The 17,512-nt window shown below is 39.9% G+C and overlaps 1 protein-coding gene across 1 annotated transcript in view; it reads left to right on the top strand.

Moving 5' to 3' along the window:
• Positions 1–17,241, top strand: part of dapk1 (death-associated protein kinase 1) — a 73,796-nt gene extending 56,555 nt beyond the window's left edge. Inside the window, exons 13-26 of the mRNA XM_028457865.1 lie at positions 312–410; positions 921–1,019; positions 3,401–3,499; positions 3,582–3,779; positions 3,879–4,076; positions 5,067–5,165; positions 6,471–6,548; positions 8,765–8,981; positions 11,069–11,254; positions 12,275–12,472; positions 13,003–13,141; positions 14,245–14,365; positions 14,519–14,707; positions 15,382–17,241. Of these exons, the coding sequence (XP_028313666.1) occupies positions 312–410; positions 921–1,019; positions 3,401–3,499; positions 3,582–3,779; positions 3,879–4,076; positions 5,067–5,165; positions 6,471–6,548; positions 8,765–8,981; positions 11,069–11,254; positions 12,275–12,472; positions 13,003–13,141; positions 14,245–14,365; positions 14,519–14,707; positions 15,382–16,671 (3,210 nt within the window). The 3' untranslated portion in view covers positions 16,672–17,241. The remainder of the gene's footprint in view (positions 1–311; positions 411–920; positions 1,020–3,400; positions 3,500–3,581; positions 3,780–3,878; positions 4,077–5,066; positions 5,166–6,470; positions 6,549–8,764; positions 8,982–11,068; positions 11,255–12,274; positions 12,473–13,002; positions 13,142–14,244; positions 14,366–14,518; positions 14,708–15,381) is intronic.
• Positions 17,242–17,512: the final 271 nt, after the last annotated feature.

The raw sequence follows: 17,512 nt of genomic DNA, 5'->3' as shown, positions 1-17,512 counted from the left end.
ATCAGTAGTCAGAATAACTGGAATAATAAGGTAACTGTGCCAACACTGTACGTCACATCAGTTTTTAGCTAAAGAGCAAGGTGTTTCTTTTCTTTTTGATTCTTCTTCATGACAAAGATCATAAAATACGTCAGGGTTTTAGTAACATCGTCATTTTCTCTGCATGTCTCCATACTAAGCCTCACTCGTGTGTCTTTAGTTTATTAACACAGGCGGAATCACCTCGAAGCTGACTCTTAATGACACATAGAAACGAAAGCAGTGAACACAAACTGAGACTGAGTATGTGTGTGTGTGCGTATGTGTTTCAGCACGGGACTCCGCCCCTCCTCATCGCTGCAGGCTGTGGCAACATTCAAATCATTGAGGTGCTGATGAGGAAAGGAGCAGAGATAAAGGCACATGATAAGGTAAATCACCTGTTGGTGGAGAGTTCAGCAAACTGCGACTCATTGGTGCAGTAAAATACTATACTACTGCCAAAAATTCATACAAAATGTCTTCAGACAAACTGTATTAAATATAATTACAACTTTTTACAGTTGATACTGGTAAATAACCCAACCGTTAACTTTTTATAACTTGAAAATATCTGTTAGTTATTGAATTGGTGACTGTAGCACAATATCAGCAGGTTTGTACTTTATAAGAATATTTAAAAAAGTAAACTAAAGACTCCTCCTGTAGTGTTACGGTTGATATAATCACATTCTGATGCGTAGAATGATGATGGTCACACTGTTTTAACGAATGCAAACTGTGGATGTTCTCCCTGGTTAGCCCATCTCCAGATACTTACTGTGATATGTCGAGATGATTCAGTCACATCATCATGCGCGCTCAGTCCGAGGCAGATTTAATTTATTTGTCAAGGTCAAGAATAAACCCTGGAATGTTCCATCTCTCTGCAAAACCTGCAGAGCGGAGCCAACGCCATCTACTATGCATCGAGGCACGGCCACGTGGAGACCCTGAAATTCCTGCACGAAAAGAAATGCCCGCTGGATGTTCAAGATAAGGTGAGTAAAAGCTGCTCCGTCTGCACAAGCCACAGTCTCCTACACACACACACACACACACACATACGAGATGCACTTGTTATCAACCTGCATGCACACCTTCTCCTAAACCCCAGTAAAGCCCTGCTTTGAAATAACCAATAACGCACAGACACACTTACATACTGCATTTTACACACCTGGGGAGGAAACGCAGCCACTTATCAGCCTTTTTGTTGTTGCTATGGAAACAGGTCTATCAGAGATTGTGTGTGCCTTTTCAAGCACACAAAAATCCCCCAAAGCATTTTGTAATCTCTTCAATCATCAGTTTTGATGGTGGCGTCCTCATGTGGTGATGGAGTCGTCCTCCATAACAGATCACACTTCAGTTCACGCAGCAGGCTCCTGGGTTTCTATCTTCTGTTATGGAATCATTACAGCTTCATCTTCATCTTACGCTGTCTACCTGCACTTACAATCTGAGGCAGGGTTGGGGTCAATTATAATTGTAATTGACAATTAAAGGGGACATAATATGAAAAATGTTCACCTTTTAAAACAGTTCCCTGTGGTCTAAATGACATATCTGTGCTGGTGTTTAGTCAAAACATTACATGAATTAAGCAACAGAAGAGGTTTAATACCCTGTATTATCGAGTTCTGTGGCAGCGCCCTGTTTTGGGGGGTGTGTCCCTGGATTTGCATACACCTCCCCCTTCCCTGCCCCGTCCACTGTGTGTAGAGTGTAGAGCCGAGGCAGCAGCCTGTCCCTCCCGCTCTGCTACGGTGACACAGCAGCACGTAGCTGCAACTTACTGGGTCAAAATTAAAGCGGTTAACTTCTTGAATAAGCCGACATCCTGAGTGAACTCATCCTTCAGTAACAACGTAAATTGATCATTTTACACCGTATAAGCGCCGCTGTCTATGATAAGTGCTGGGAGAAGTCAAACAGCTTTGCACACACTCACTTTCTCCTCCTCTTCTGCTCTTCTCACTACATGAGTAGTGCATTTAAGGTGATGATCATTTGTTTTGTTCAACCACTGCGTCGATTGTGTCAACTCAACTGAACTTTATTTATATAGTGCAAATTACAACAAAGTCATCTCAGTGCACTTTAACAAAATATAAAGTCCACCCAACAAGATCCACATGAACAAGCATTTAGCGACAGTGGGAAGAAAAAACTCTATTTTATAGAGAGAAAACTCCAGCAGATCCAGATTCAGAGGTGGCAGTTATCTGCTTTGACTGGTTGGGTTAGTGAACAGAAGGGCAAACAGAATAGGGTAGAAGGATAGTCCATCCAAGTGTCCACAAAAACGTCAGATCAGCGATACGAAGCGATAGATCAAGTACTGGTGGTGTAGTCAAAGGGTGGAGATACCAAGGGAGGGGAGTGTATTTTGACCATTTGTGACGTCACAAATGGGTAAAATTTGAAACGAAGCAATTGTCTGTGTGTTGTAAGACTTACACAGACCACAAACAAATGACTGGATGGTTTTAGCTCACATTTTTCATGCTGGTGGACACTGAAGTTACCTTATACTGTATGTGATCAAAAAAACTGCAAAAGTGGATTTTTCATAATATGTTCCCTTTAAGTGCTGTAATTGTAATTTTTAAAATCTGTTGCTGTTGTAATTCGAATTTTAATTTTCATTGAGTTCAGATAGTTGACTTTGTAGTTGTAATTAACATGGAAATTCTATTTTTTAAAAAAATGTCAATTACAACAGTTCTATGGCTTACACATATGTAGTTAACAGTTATTAAAATGTGTTTTATATCAAGTTTTCCCACTACTTGTCAGTGAATCTTGACACCCATACAAGTGGTAAGGGTTAGACGAGTTAGGGGTTAGCATTAGGATATAATTTAAAAAAAAATATTAGGGGTGATACAATTTTTCCAAGTCTTGTCCCGAATTGGGCTTTTACATAAGATATTGTAATCAATGCACTAAAATCTAAATGTAAAGATGCTAAAACCACATCGTACATACATACAAAAGCACATACAATCATCACAACACTATATAAATAAAAGTTTGTGAAACTGTAATTGAGCATTAGGAATTAAGAACCCAATTGTAATTGACGTGTAGGGGAAAACCAATGCTTGTAATTTATTTGTAATTGGGAAAAAATGCCGGTCACTGTAACCGTGATTGAATTGTAATTGAACATGGATAATTAAAGATGTAATTGTAATTGAAAAATGTAATTGACCCCAACCCTGATCTGAGGTTTGTTTTGTGTTGCCAACAGGAAAAAAGGTGTCGTTTATGATAGTTCTCCAAATGAATGATATTGCTTAACAATTGTGGGTTTTTAATGTCTCATAATGCAGTGTTTGTATGGTTTTATGTTGTTGTTTTTTGTCTCCTTCAGTCTGGTGAGACCGCTCTTCACGTGGCGGCGCGCTACGGTAATGTAGATGTAGTGAGCTACTTGTGCAGCATTCAGGCAAACCCAGATCTGTCCGACAGGGTAAGCAACGGGAAACAAAGACCTAAGTGCAGCAATGAAGTAGGAAATTAGATTTGAAATACATTTGGACTGTGATTTATAGGAGCAGGAAACACCGCTGCACTGTGCTGCCTGGCACGGCTACTCCACGGTGGCTCGAGCACTCTGTCACGCAGGCTGCCAGGTGGACGCCAAGAACCGGGAGGGGGAGAGTCCGCTGCTCACGGCTTCTGCTCGTGGTTTCGTCGACATCGTGGAATGTCTGGTGGAGCACGGGGCTGATCTAGAAGCAACTGACAAGGTGATGGCAGCTTCAGATGGTTGACGTTGACACCAAATGTCACCGAATTTTCATCATGTTGGTTTGTTTGTGTTTTCTTAATATTAATAATAATAATAGGACGGACACAACGCTCTCCACCTGGCTGTGCGTCGGTGTCAGGTTGAAGTTGCCCGTTGCCTCCTCAGACATCACTGCCACCTGGACCAGCAAGATCGCCATGGCAACACGCCACTGCACATCGCGTGTAAGGATGGAAACCTGCCTATCGTCATGGCGATCTGCAGTGCCAAGGCTAGTCTTGACCTTCCCAATAAGGTCAGTCCCACCACATTGTCCTAAGTGTCAACAGCAAACAATAAAAAAACTGGACCATCTTCACTTGTCATTACTCTAAAGTATTATTTTTTATTACAAATGGTTTAAGTTAAAAAAAGATAACAACATGACAAGGAATTATAAACAACATAATACCACAAATTACTTAAAACTTTCACATAATTACTGCAAAATTACACAATATGTCAATCATACACAAAATTACTTTAAAAGAAAGCAAGAACAAGAATACACAAAAGACAAATGCACAAATTGATTCCAATAATACACAAAACTACAACGGAGATACACAAAAAAATACATAAAATGTCTTTCTCAAAAAATACCGTACACAAAATATAAAAAAACACAAATTGACTCAAATACACAAAACAAGACAAATATTCAAATTGACTCCAATAATAAACAAAATTGCAACAGATATACACAAAAAAGACTTCGAAATACATAACTAAATACACAAACTTACTGAAAAATTCCAACACAAAACAAGAATAAAAATACACAAAAGACGAGACAAATTGACTCCAATAAGGATATACATAGGATGTCCCCATAAATACCCAAAATGACCTTATAAATACAAAAACCTCCTCAAAAATAGACACAATTAATTAAAAAAAAACACCACACACCAAATCTTAGTTATTTAATGTATGTGATTTATGTATTATTGCTCAATTTAATAATGCGGTCTTCGGATCAGACAATCAGAATTTTGTGACCCCCACTGTGATCAAAAATTGGCCAAATCTGTGACTTAAGTCATTTTTTTTCTAGCATCCTTCAGTCGCACCACAATAAATTAGAGTCTAAAGACTAAAGTGAGGAACAGGTTATTATTGATCACTACCTTTGCCCTCATTGATCTAATTTACTGTGCAAACCTGAACTCATATTAACATAAAAAGAGTTTTTATATGTTTTAATAAACAAACAACTCACAAACTCTGTCTGTGTCCTCCCCAGTACGGCAGAACTCCTCTGCACCTCGCTGCCAACAACGGGAGTCTGGAGGTGGTCCGTCACCTGTGTCTGGCTGGAGCAAACATCGACGCCGTCACTAATGCAAGTCACTGCACATTCATCCTCATGCACAGCTGGGTTTTTACAGTATAATTACACTAAAATTTGAATTTACATATAAAAAAACAGCAATTTACATGTAAATATTGTATATTCATTTGTAGATACTTTGTATTTTAAGAATGACCATGTAATTCTACACACTTTATTTACTGTAAGAGTGTGATAAAAAGGTCTTTTAGTACAGAATGATCTGTCATTCAGTTCTGTTAATAAATGATTTATTAGTTTTAGATCTAATGCATTACCTGCGTCAGCAAACACAGTCAGATACGTTTGCTTCCTTAATATTTACATGGTTTGTAATTGTTGTAATTCCTACATTGTAAACTGCATCTGCTCAACCGTTTATGGCCTTTACTGTAAATCAATTACCATAAAATGAGAGTGAGAATGAGAAACCCTGACTGTACATACATGTGTGAATACAACCTCAGCTCTTAGAACTTAACTAAATTAACTAAACTTAATTTGTTTTTGTTTTTTGTTTTTTTAAAGAACTGAATTAAACAGATAAATAACGTTCATCGTAAGCAGAAAAAGTGACATCATTTCCTCTTTTTTGTGCAGTAGAAAAGTAGGTTTTTAAAAGCACAGAAAACAAAAGGAAGAAGAATAAGAGAGAAAAATATGTGGATAGAGGGCATGGGTTTTCTTTTCTTCAAATGTTTAATTCATCTTTCCTTCCCTGCATTCTCTCTGTGTTAATATTGTATGACACTTGGACGTGCTGCATCTTTAATCCCGTAAGCACAGATTGAGATGTTTAATTCATTGTCCAGCGGTCTGAGAGCTGAGGGTGGACTCGGTGTTTAAATGGTCTGTGGTCGGCTTAGTCGCCAACCTATTAAACTACTGTCATTTCTAATGTAGCATGTTGGCTATTTTCCCTCTTTCCTCAGTATCCCAACACTTTTAGAACAATTCTGCACATAATCTAAATTAGAAATATTATTCACAATCTTAAAACTCCTCATCATTTTGGCTACAAACGTTCCACCAGATGCTTCTTAGGTTTTTTCCCCCGTTGGAAGCAATTAACCGGGTTCACAGAATAACAATAGCTAATGTTTTCTTAAAGTTCAGATTTAAATATTTTAAACGTCTTTCCTGCATGATTTATTGACTTTCCCCTGCTGTGCTTTACCCATCAGACTTTCCACAGAGAGATTTGTGACTGGTTCACACACGTATCGCTTCATAGGTCATTAATGTAATAATACTCATTGTGTTTAGCATCAGATTGCTGCCTGTTAATGTGGATGTGTTGTTTTATTTTTTCTTCAGGATGGGAAAACTGCAGAGGATTTGGCCGCCACCGATCAACACGAACATATCATTACTTTGTTAGGGAAGCTTAAAAAGGTAATTTAGCAGCAAGCCAAACACTTGATGTTGATGATGACATTTTCATTCTGATAAATATAATTATTAGGTAGTGCTGATGCTTTGAGCTCCTCCCAACTCTTAAAATCCTTTAGATGAGCCACTCTCATCCTTCACCGACCTGTGTAATCATCTGAGGCACATAATTATTAATCAATTACAGTCATTTTTGCTTTAAAGTTTTTTTTCCCACAAACCAAACACACTGTTATTATGCAGCAGAGCCTTTGCTGAGGCAGAACTTACACAGTAGTGCACATAAATGTACACGCACGTTTATAGATAAATAGACACCGAGAGATAAAAATAATAAACGTGTTTGCCAGCGATCATGCTCCGTCTCTAAATCAGGAGTTTTCCACCCTGTGTCAATGGCTGCAGTCCTGCATGTTTCTCTGCTCCAACACATATGATCACAAAGCAGGATATTTCAACCTTGAGGACAGGACTTAGTTAAATAAAACTGCTTAAAATGATATTTTAAAAATGTTTGGAATTATTCTTCTTTTTCAAATTAACCACACGCAAATATCAAATAACTGTATTCTATACCTAAACTTTCTCAAATATAATATTTGAGGTGGTGCATCTTTATTCACAAATCCTGGCTACTCTGTATTTGTAACACCCCTTATTAACATGATCAAAAACAAATTCTAGATACAAAATGTCTCTTCTGATATTTTTTATTTTTATTTATTTATTCAGTTTATTTCCGACATGGTTACATTCACTTTTTTTTTTTTTTACACATTTTTTTTTTTTTCTTTTTTGTACATGCGAATATCAAAATGGGGTCACGACCCAAAAAGGGTCGGGAACAATCAGTGTATCAACACTCATTATTTGATATTTGTTTCCAAAACCAAAATGAAAAAACGGAAAACGCCTTGTTTTTTAAATTCAAGCTTTTTTGCTTCGGTACAGAAAACGAAAAACGGAAAATGAACACCGTTATTTGTTTTCTCCATTACCGATTTGCCAAAGTACGTGACCGGTAATCGGTAATCGGTAATGGAGAAAACAAATAACGGTGTTCATCTTCCGTTTTTCATTTTCTGTACCGAAGCAAAAGAGCTTGAATTTGAAAAACAAGGCATTTTCCATTTTTTCATTTTGGTTTTGGAAACAAATATCAAATAATGAGTGTTTTTTTTGTTTTTTCATGTTTTTGTTACATAATGAAAAACTGATGAACAAATGATACACGGATTGGGAACCTGTGTCATAAGGAGAGGATCATTATAAGACTTTCTGCAGAACTGGTCTGTTACACCATCATTGGATTGAGATTTGTAAAAGGAGGGTAACGTGTAAAACATGAAGGACTGCACCCCTCCAGGACTGAGTTTGGAAATCCCTGTGTTAGAAGAACCACTGAGGTTTTTCAGCCCTCTGATCGACTGTAAACATGTCCCTCATACCTTCTAGAGGATAAGTTTGTATTCATGATATTTAACTCACTTTGACTTCCTCCAGTTCAATCTGTCATTAATTTTTTTTATATACACACATGCTTTCATACTTTTTAAAAAAAACTTTATTGCAGTAATTAACTGAAATTCCATTGCAACAGACAACTGTCATCATGAGTACACTGCATTTTGTATATATACTGTATATATATATATATATATATATATATATATATATATATACACATACATACACACACATTTAATTGAGTAAGGCAAGAACAAAAAAACTAAACAAAAAGAACCATACACACTACCTGCATACAAAAGTGAACGAAAAGGGGAAAGTACCTTGTCAATTTTCACAATAAACTTTATTTAAGTCATCCCTAATACCATGCTTTAATACTTAATGATGATCCCACCTGATCTTTTTTATTTCCGAGGTGTGGAAACACATTTCAGGAAGATAGGAAGGTGTTAGATTGTAGCAGTTGAACATTATAGCAGGATTCAGCAGGTTTAACACAGAAAAAAGCTGCACAGAACAAAACATCGGTTCATGTGTGTGTCACTTTCCTATTAGTCAATAATCTCCTTTGATAAATGAACACAAGGTTAATTCTCCTGTTTTAGACACATTTTTAAGGTTTTTTTTTCCACTACAGGACAAATAACCTTTCAGATATGAAATGAAAACACCCAAAGTGAAATGTGCTCCTCAATAGGAGTGACTCCTAAATTATTTTTGGTCTTTGTGTTTGGTGTTGCTTTTAACAGGACAACCATAAACTGAGCTACATCCAGCAGCTGCGGCCCACTCAGACCATCCAACCCAGGATCAAACTGAAACTGTTTGGGAACTCGGGAGCTGGGAAGAGCACCCTGCTGGAGTCTCTGAAATGTGGCATCCTGCGCAGCTTCTTCAGGAGGAAGAGAACACGCATGACCAACAACGCCCGCCACCCCAACTCCCCCATCAACTCCAAACCTGCCGGTGGGTGGAGCATGAAAAAGCCTTCTCAGGGATGAATACGTCAGAGTGGGAGCTCATGTCAGTGGAAAGTGACAGAAACATGTCTGAGATAGTTTGGTCATGTATGTAGCAGAGTTGATGACAATGTAGGAAAAGGTGAGTTGAGAAGATGGAGCTAAAAATCAATCAGGTAATTAATGAAAGGGATTATAAAACCCAGTTTTGGGGTATTTTGATTGACATCTGTGTTCAAAAATTCCAAGGAGTATAGAAATAATTAATAATTTGCATACACTTTACTGCTCAATGATCTTGCGGGCTATAGAGACCACATTAATCCCCCTTTTTTACAAATCCCAACTCAACATTTTTCGATTTAGTTTCTTTTAAAACGGTGTTGGTAGTTCACAAAGCTGTGCTCTATGGACTACCTCGGCCCCATTTCCCACCTTCTCTTTATTTAAAAACTTTTTAAAAAAATTGTCACCTCTCAACTCCACTCCCACCTCACCCAAAACAGCCTCTATAAAATCACCAGTGACCTCCTCATGGCAGCAAACTCTGGTTTAATCTCCATCCTCATCCTCCTCGATCTGAGTTTGGCCTTTGACACTGTATCTCACCCCATCCTCCTCTCTAACCTCTCCTCCATTGGTGTCACTCACACCCCCCTCCACTGGTTCCACTCCTACTTCTGAGGCCACACTCAGTTCTTCCAACTGAAAACCTTCACTTCCCAGCCCTCCCCAGTCACTTATGGTGTTCCCCAGGGCTCCGTCCTGGGCCCCCTTCTTTTTATCATCTATCTCCTTCCAGCCAGCAGTATCTTCAGGAAATTTGGCATTAATTTTCACTACTTCGCGGATGACACCCAGCTCTATCTGTCCAGTAAACCTGACTCCACTCTCCCCCCCTCCTTCCTAACCCACTGCCTTTCAGAAATTGAAAACTGGTTCACCTCCAGCTTCCTCAAACGTAATTTCAATAAGACAGACCTCCAAATCCATCCTCTCCAAAACTGACTCTTTCTCCCTCACCATTGACGGCTCCACCGTGTCCCCCTCCCCTCAGGTTAAAAGTGTGGGTGTCATCCTCGACAGCGCATCTTTTCACTCCCACATCAATAACATAACCCGTTCTGCATACTTCCACCTCCGCAACATCAACCGTTTCCACCCCGCTCTCACTCCTCACCTCACTGCCATCCTGGTTCACAGCCTCGTCACTTTCCGGATCATTTTTTTTACAACTCGCTGCTTTTCGGTGTCCCTCACAAATCCTTCCATAAGCTCCAAATGGTCCCGAACTCTGCAGCCCGTATCATCACCGGAAACCCCTCCTCTGATCACATCTCCCCTGTCCTCCAGCAGCTCCACTGGCTCCCCATCAAGTTCAGAATCAACTTCACAATCCTCCTTTACACTTTCAAGGTGTTTTTATTATTCTGTTTTTACTGTAAAGTGTTCTGGGTGGCCTGAAATGCACTTTTAAATAAAATGAATTATTATTATTATTATTATTATTATTATTATTATTATTAATAATAATAATAATTACCAAATAATCTACAAAAACTGTTCAAAATAAGAGACAATAATTACAATTTAAGGGGAAAACTTAATTAATTTATTCATCCAAAATTCCACACAACTTCAAAAAACTTGTGCACTGCATAAAATTGTGGAATAAACTTGATTATAATTCAATGTCTTGTAAAAACTTTTTTTAAAAAAACAATACAAAGTAGTTCTAATTGATTCATATGTGAATACCAATTAAGGAGACTATCTTATTAATATTTTTGTGTGTTACAGTATTGTTCACTGTATGTGTTTGATTGCATTTGAAGGATACATGTGTACAATTTGTGTTGAATCTATTTCTTGTTTGTTTTTTGTCGTGATCAGAACATATGTATTCAATGTTTTGTTTTTATTGTTTTGATGTTGCTTCTGTCGTGTAGTTTGAGACAAAGAATAGAGAAAAGGGAGAAGAGGAAGGCCTGAGAGAAGGTTGATGGATGGAGACATGATTGCCACATGCTAATGTTGGTTTCATCCGATGAACTGAGTCCAGTGGATTTAACTCCCTCTGTTGTCTGTCTTCAGTGTCAGTCAGCATCTCCAACCTGTATCCCGGCTGTGAGAACGTGAGCGTCCGCAGTCGCAGCATGATGTTCGAGCCCAGCCTGACCAAAGGCGTCCTGGAGGTGTTCTCCCCCGTCCACAGCGCTCTGTCTCCTCCTGACGAACAGGCCACGAAGGCCATCGACATCCAGCATGGGAACATCCACGGTAAGAAGTTTAGAATCCGTGTACAGTTCGTTCTTTGGTTATTCCGTTTTAAAACCAAATCAAAATAACAAATAAACAGTGTGGGTTATTTTGTTTTACTGACTGAACCAAAACAGAAATACAGAATAAAAAACCAGACAAGCAGCATTCTTCTGTTTAAAATGAAATCTGTTTGTGTGATATTTGAATATTTAAGGGAAACTTCATGTTTTAAGCTCAACACACAGAGCGGACCCACAAACGGGGGTTGACTTTTACACCCTGACAAAAAAAAGGAGCAACGCACCTGTCACATTGCTGATGAAGTGGTGAATTGCAACTTTATTAATACATCAATAAATCCCTCCCAAAAAATGGACGTTACAAAAAGCATGCACATGATATGTAATTGAAGGAACCAGAGGTGGTGTAATGACTCTACTGGTGCTCCTCATTTCTTGTGATCAACTACTGTCTGTGCTGGTGGCTGTCGCTAGTGGCTAGCGGTATTATAACGTGCAAAATACATATTTTTACTGCCCTCAAAAAACCTGTGTAATTGTTTTTTGTAAAAGTGCCAAATCGTAGAAGTTCTAACATCTATTGTTGCTCACACCAGCCTCACAGTCGATAGTCAGTCACCTGTTTACTTGGATGCTATTTGGACCGTAACACCATAAAACAAAACATAAACCTAAGCAGCTTTTTACGATCTAAAACATCCAGACTGCATTGCACAGTCCCGTTGTGTCCGGAGAACTGGTCCAGGAGCTGTGGAGGGAAACCTGGTGCAGCGCTCTTGTTCTAGCCCTAATTTCCTCGTGAATATCCAAATATCTCACAAATGGAACAAGATTTTTTAAAATTTTTAAACAAAAAAATTCTACTTATCTGGTTTTTGATGTTTCTATATTTCTGTTTTGGTTTTAAGTCAGTAAAACGGAATAACCAAAGAACGAACGGTACACGGATTGTTTAGGCTCTCAGATTGTAAGGTGAGGTCCTCTCCAACCAACGCAACATGTTTCTCCTCCCCTGCAGGCGTGGGAGACTTCAGTGTGTGGGAGTTCTCAGGGAACCCCGTCTACTATTGCTCCTACGACTACTTTGCGGCCAACGATGTGACTTCCATCCACCTGGTGCTGTTCAGTTTGGAGGAGCCGTACGAAACCCAGCTGAGCCACATCACCTACTGGCTCAACCTGCTGAAGTCTCTCACCCTGCCTCAGGACAACATCGGTGAGCAGTAACCGGCACCTGCAGTCACAGCTTAGTGTTCGTGTTCAAATCTAGACAAACTCTTTAACAGTCTTAGAGTTTAAATGTTAAAAACAGCCAGATAAATATGACGAGCACAAAGTAAGTAATAACTAATAAAAAACTGATTTGGGTTCCCATGGACACCTGAACACCATTCAATTAAAGAATGCATCAGCGTTATTTGTGTTTGCAGACCTGCAATATTACAATGTTTAAACAATGTGTTGAATCTGTGGAGTAAAACAGAGCTTAGAAGTATAAGTGATGCTCATTTAAATCATGTGCATACATGGAAATACACATACATAAGGTTTACACACATAGGCACATATTTATAACATATACATATTTACTGTACGTATGCATAGCTATATCTGGCTATATAACACACATTTTAACTTTTTGACTGTGTTGAGAAAAAAAACAGCACTGAAGTGTCATGTCATGTCATCACACTGTAGTTAAACTGGTGTGTGTGTGTGTACGTGTGTGCTCTCCCTTTCTGCCAGCTTTTGGAGGTCGTATCCAGCAGCCTCTGGTGGTCGTCCTGGTGGCGACTCACGCCGACCTCGCTGACGTTCCCCGGTTTTTCTCTGGAGAGTTTAACTATGACAAAGAGAGAGCTCTGCTAAAGGAAGTCAGGAACAGGTGAGAGGTCAAAGCACAGTGTTACATTTTAGGTAATATATGTGTATATATATATATATATATTTACTTTATCTTCACTATAATTTGTGCTGTGGTCACTGCCTTGTTGTTTTATCTGCTTATTTGCTCACTTTCATTTCAATTTAAACTGTATTCTGCAAACGTTGTTTCATCCATATTAAAGTACGACGATTTTCTGCTTTTTAAAAAAGGACCCTGTTACATTTTTAAAAAATAAGTTTGCATTTCTAAAATATATCTTTCATTTAGTTATTTTGTTGAAATGCATACATCTGTGCGTTTTTGTGTTTGTTTATGTTTTTTATTAATCTTTTTTGTTTGGGAATGCAATGTTACACAAAGATAATAAACAATACACATATTTCCCATTCTTTCTTATTTTTAACAGTAAAGCTAAACTGAAACAAGGGTCAAACGACAAGAACAGTTATTACTGTCTCTGACAGTAATAATAATCAAATACCATAAATGGTAAATAGTAAAAATAGGGGGGAAAAGTAAATATAATGCTAATGTATATACATATAAACATATACATATGCTGCATATATATAAATAAATAAATTAACCCAAATTAAGTCTCAAGTACAAGTGAGTAACTGTGACGTCTAGTACATTGGGTTACAGTTGCATTTTTTATATAGTTAGTTATATTTCATTATAAAATATTGTAAATATTATTTTAGCTTATAAATTTGAGCACATCCCTTTGAAAGCAGTGTGCTGGATCAAAAAGTCCAAAGATGCAAAGAAAAAAAGTCCGCAGAACTGCGTGGTTAGCTACTAATTTTAATTAATTAATTAATTAATTTAATTAATTAAAAATTGGAGCTCACCACGCAGTTGTGCAGACTTTTTTTCATTGCATCATATAAAATTGAGAACATTAAAATGTCCATAGCAAATAATAAAGAAATCAGATGACATTCAGTATTTATTTCATTGAATTCTTATTCTTAATTTGGCGTCACAACTTTTTTTAAATGCTAAAAAAAATTAAAAAATATCCTATAATGCTGCTTGTTTTTTTCCATTGAAGAAATGTTTGTCATACATGCCGTTGCATTTGTGTTTTCCCTTAGATTTGGGAATGATCTGCAGATTAGTGACAAACTGTTTGTGATGGACGCTGGAGCCTCAAACTCTAAGGAGATCAAGCTGTTGAGGAGTCACCTCCAGGAGCTTCGCACCAGCGTCATCTCAGTAAGAACCACAAAGCACCTCCTCACACTCAGGTGTGAGAGTACAGGTGTGGTTTGTTGTGGTTATGAGGGGTATCGGAAGGATAAATAGGAAAAAAGTATTCTCAACCTACATTTGACTGTTTCACATCCTGACCCCCGTCTGTCCCTGCAGAGGTGCAGCCCCATGACGCATCTGTCGGAGCGCCTGTTGGCCGCTCTTCCTGCCTGGAGGAAGCTGAGCGGGCCCAACCAGCTCACATCCTGGCAGCAGTTTGTCAGCGACGTCCAGGAGCACATCAACCCTCTGGTCAGCCAGGAGCATCTCCGAGTTCTGGCCCTGCAGCTCCACAGCATGGGGGAGGTGAGGGGTGCTCCACACAGGGATCACCACCAGGGGTCACTGTGGAGTAATACATAAGTAAATTCAGTGGGGTTGTCGAACTCATTTTAGATCAGGGACCAAATACAGAGCAGTTTGATCTCAAGTGGGCCACGGATTTTATGCAGGAAGAAAACGAGTAATTTCAACATTATTGTGCCGAAGTTTCCACTTTTACATCAACATAAAATACAAAATTTGTAAGAAAACCATCACTGTTATAGATATCAAGTCTTCACTTTAAATTTTTTGGATTTTGTGACCAATTTGTATTTAACTAGGGGAAATATTATGTCATAATTTGCGGAAAATTAAACATTCAACATTAAGAATGACTGCAATCATGCCACATAAGCACTGCAAAAACAGTTTTCTCATGCGGGCTGAATTGGATGTTCCAAAGGACCGAATTTGACCCCCGAGCCATGAGTTTGACACATGTAAAGGAAATATATATGGACGTTCTAGTTCATCTATCCATATGTCAAGAGAAAATGTTTTTCAGTATGTCTATTGATAATGACATCAAAAGAAAATGTTTCTACATTTTTCTCTTTAATCATCACTTCTCGTTCTCTGCTCTATAATAAAAACCCTTATTTATTTATTTACTATGTGTGACTTAGACCTGATGGTTTCTCCACTTCCACCCACAGATCAACATCATGCAGAGTGAAACTGTACAGGAAGTGGTTCTCCTGGATCCTCGATGGCTCTGCAGCAACATCCTGGGGAAGCTTCTGTCTGTGGAAGCCCCCAAAGCCATCCACCACTACAGGGGCCGCTACAGGCTGGAGGAGGTCCAGGCCCTGGCTCCTGAAAGCGACGTGGACGAGCTGCTGCAGATCCTGGATGCGATGGACGTGTGCGCGCGCGACCTCTCCGACCCATCCATGGTCAACGTTCCCGCTTTGATTAAGACCAACAGCCTTCATCACTCTTGGACCGAGGAAGAGGAGTACGACTCGATGATCTACGGAGGGGTGCGGCTGGTTCCCGCCGAGCACCTGGTCCCGTTTCCGTGCGGTCTGTTTCACAAGCTGCAGGTGAACTTGTGCCGATGGAGCCACCAGCAGAAGCCGGAGGAGGAGAGCAGCAGCGAGGACATGGACGGAGATCTGCACCTGTGGACCAATGGGGCCAAAGTGAGCCAGTCAGGTGTGGAGGCCATAGTCCTGCTGGTCAACCACGGACAGGGGCTGGAGATTCAGGTGCGTGGTCCGGACTCTCAGCGGGCCAAGTGCTACACCCTGCTGGACAGCGTCTGTAGTGTAACAGAGAACCTGCTGGCCTCCACGCTGCCCGGGCAGCTCACTGCCAAATACTACCTGAGTCCTCAGCAGCTGCGTGAGCACCACGGCCCCGTCATGATCTACCAACCTAAAGACTTTTTCAGGGCTCAGGTCCAACGGGAGACGTCGCTCACCAACACCATGGGCGGCTATCGGGAAAGCTTCAGCAGCATCCTGGCGTTTGGCTGCGCTGAAGTCTACCAGCAGGGGATCCTGGGAACCCGCGTGCACATAGCCGACGTCCCGCTGCTGGCTCGCAGGAAGCTGTGCCGGATGCTGGACCCGCCCGACGCCATGGGGAAGGACTGGTGCCTGCTGGCCATGAACCTGGGCCTCACCGACCTGGTAGCCAAACACAGCAACGGGACTCCCAACGGCGCCCACAACGAGCTGGACTCAGCCTCCCAGCATGCAGCGCTGCAGCCCAGCCCCACTGCGGCGCTGCTGCAGGAGTGGAGCGGACGCTCGGACAGCACGGTCGGAGTGCTCATGAGCAAACTGAGAGAGCTCGGCCGCCGAGACGCGGCCGACTTTCTGCTCAAAGTGTCTCCTGTGTTTAAGGTGAACATGGAAGCTTTGGTCTCTAACGGCTACGTTCCGACCTGCAACGGCGGCACATCGTACAATTCCATTAGCTCCGTCATATCACGCTGATTAAAGGCTCAACATGAAGTGCAATCGTGGGGGGAGTCCCGAACGCTCACTGGTTTGTGCTCCCCAATCCCGTGCAGTGGCAGTGTCCTCCTTCCATGAATGTTATGACAGAATGGAGCTCCAAAGAGGAATCCTGTGCTTTTCTCATGTTTTTATATCTCATTGTGCTGCTGCTTCTGAACATCTTTCTGCTCTCGTCTCTCACAGCTCACCGTGTGGACGTCCACAAACACTCCACTTCATGTCCTCGTGTAGCAGGGTTGGGGTCAATTACATTTTTCTATTACAATTACTTCTTCAATTATTTATGTTTAATTACAACTCAATTACAATTATGGTGACCAGCATGTTTTCCAATGACAAATAAAATTACAAATATCATTTCCCCCTGAAAGTCAATTACAATTATGTTTTCCTCGACTAAAGTTCAGTTACAACTAATCACAATAACCAAACCTTAAATAAATAACCCCTCTTGTGTTAGCTTTCTGTTAGCATCTCTGATGTCTTAAATCAACTGTAAAATACAGAAAAAAAAACATTATTTATCACCCAATTTGTTTTTCATCTCCGTTTGGTTTCCTAATCAATGAAAATATTGCTAATAATATTTTTGGTGTGGGTGTCCGAGCCTTTTTTCTGTTAAAAATGGTAAAATGATCCTCGAGAAGAAGTTACAGGTAGTGGGAAAACTTGATTTTAATAATTAACTACGTATGTGTGTAAGCCATAGAACTGCAACATGGTTTCCTAGGTTTGCGTATAATTAAATTGTAATTGTAATTGGCATGGAAATTATATAAAAACTACAAATTTAGAGTTTCTGAACCAAAATACAATA

Source organism: Gouania willdenowi, chromosome 9 (assembly GCF_900634775.1).
Source record: "Gouania willdenowi chromosome 9, fGouWil2.1, whole genome shotgun sequence".
Taxonomy (NCBI): Eukaryota; Metazoa; Chordata; class Actinopteri; order Blenniiformes; family Gobiesocidae; genus Gouania; species Gouania willdenowi.
The sequence above is the reverse complement of the archived record's forward strand: the minus strand, read 5'-3'. Positions and strand labels throughout refer to the sequence as shown.